This window comes from Bison bison, unplaced genomic scaffold, assembly GCF_000754665.1.
Source record: "Bison bison bison isolate TAMUID 2011002044 unplaced genomic scaffold, Bison_UMD1.0 scf7180017864484, whole genome shotgun sequence".
NCBI lineage: Eukaryota > Metazoa > Chordata > Mammalia > Artiodactyla > Bovidae > Bison > Bison bison.
Window position 1 is genome coordinate 656,022 of NW_011495044.1, and position 1,924 is coordinate 657,945.

The following is a 1,924-nucleotide window of genomic DNA, read 5'->3' on the forward strand; positions in this document are numbered from 1 at the left end:
CCGAGGGGTCAAGTCTTCAGGGAAAGTAAGTCCCCCTCCTTCCAGGATCTGTGCCCACCCAGAAATATCCTGCCTCCCCTGCCTGGGTTTTGTGAGTGGGCGGGTTGGTGGGGGAGTGGTGAAAGCATGTAGGATGGAAAGAGGGACCAGAGGACCCGTGCTGGTTGAGCGGGGTGGGAAGAGCCCAAAGGAGTCCAGTGGGGCCCCTCTCACCCCCAGGTGGTGTACTTTACTGCCACATTCCCCTACGTGGTGCTGACCATCCTGTTCATCCGTGGCGTGACCCTGGAAGGAGCCTTCACGGGCATCATGTACTACCTGACCCCACAGTGGGACAAGATCCTGGAGGCCAAGGTGGGCTGTGGGTGGAAGGTAACCTGGAGGGATGGGGAGGGGCAGAGAGACGCCAGCCTCTGAGCGCAGCTCCTCCTGCAGGTCTGGGGGGACGCCGCCTCCCAGATCTTCTACTCGCTGGGCTGCGCGTGGGGCGGCCTTGTCACCATGGCTTCCTACAACAAGTTCCACAACAACTGTTACCGGTGAGAGTCTCCCTGCCGGCGCTGGGGCTGCTCCCTTGCTCCTGCCCTCTCTGCAGCCTGACCCTGCTTCCCCCAGACCCACCAGATCCAGTGCAGCCTCCTGGCCTGCCAGGACCCTCCCTTCCGCTCACAGCCTGGAGATCCTGGCAGTGCTGGGTCTGGGTCCAGTCGTTGCAGAACAGAGAACACTTAGGCAGAAGAGAGAAGGGGTGCCGACAGTGATGCCCCAGGGGTCTGTAAGGACTCAGAGCCTCAAGCCCACTTAAGGAGGCCCAGAACAGACCAGAGATGAGAATGGGGGTGCTTTTGTTCCTAGAACTTTCCCCGTCTCCAAGTCTCCCGGCCTGGCCCAAATTGGGCATTAGGAACTAAGCTGCATGTCCTGACCACGTGCTTCCCTCCCCATTAGAGACAGTGTCATCATCAGCATCACTAACTGTGCCACCAGTGTCTATGCCGGCTTCGTCATCTTCTCCATCCTGGGCTTCATGGCCAGTCACCTGGGTGTGGATGTGTCCCGCGTGGCAGACCACGGCCCGGGCCTGGCCTTCGTGGCATACCCAGAGGCCCTCACACTGCTGCCCATCTCCCCACTCTGGTCCCTGCTCTTCTTCTTCATGCTCATCTTGCTGGGGCTGGGCACTCAGGTACGAGGTGCGGGACTCGGGCCTGTGGCTGGGGGCGGGAGGAGGCGGGGCCAAGGGTAGGCCCCTGCTCTGATGGCCGAATCCTGCAGTTTTGCCTCCTAGAAACGTTGGTCACAGCCATTGTGGATGAGGTAGGGAATGAGTGGATCCTGCAGAAAAAGACTTACGTGACCTTGGGCGTGGCTGTGGCTGGCTTCCTTCTGGGCATCCCTCTTACCAGCCAAGTAAGAACCAAGGGAAAGGCTGGGTGGGAGTTGCCAGGGTATGGGGGGAAGACAGGGGAGAGACGGGGACCGTAGCCTCAGGCACCCCTGACTCAGCTGCCCACTGGCCCATAGGCAGGCATCTACTGGCTGCTGCTGATGGACAACTATGCGGCCAGCTTCTCCTTGGTCATCATCTCCTGTATCATGTGTGTGTCCATCATGTACATTTACGGTAAGTGCCCAAGCCTCCATGGCCTTCCATGTCCCATCCCTTGGCCTGCTTATGCTGTCCTGTGGGCTGCTGACCTCCCTCTCTTCAGGGCACCAGAACTACTTCCAGGACATCCAGATGATGCTGGGGTTCCCACCACCCCTCTTCTTCCAGATCTGCTGGCGCTTCGTCTCACCAGCTATCATCTTTGTAAGTTCCTCGCTGGTCCCTCCCCTGCTGCCCCCGTGGCGAGCGTCTTTCTGTTGGGAACCAGCCAAGGAAGAGCACGAGCTCTTCAGGCCAGAGCTCCCCCTGGGGGCT

General features: G+C 60.0%; 1 protein-coding gene across 1 annotated transcript in view; it reads left to right on the plus strand.

Annotated features, from left to right (window-relative positions):
- The window catches only part of SLC6A9 (solute carrier family 6 (neurotransmitter transporter, glycine), member 9), a 36,593-nt gene that overhangs the window by 30,293 nt on the left and 4,376 nt on the right, over positions 1-1,924 (plus strand). The window contains exons 6-12 of the mRNA XM_010862794.1: positions 6-25; positions 220-354; positions 436-539; positions 949-1,186; positions 1,276-1,410; positions 1,525-1,624; positions 1,713-1,813. Coding sequence (XP_010861096.1) covers positions 6-25; positions 220-354; positions 436-539; positions 949-1,186; positions 1,276-1,410; positions 1,525-1,624; positions 1,713-1,813 — 833 coding nt within the window. The remainder of the gene's footprint in view (positions 1-5; positions 26-219; positions 355-435; positions 540-948; positions 1,187-1,275; positions 1,411-1,524; positions 1,625-1,712; positions 1,814-1,924) is intronic.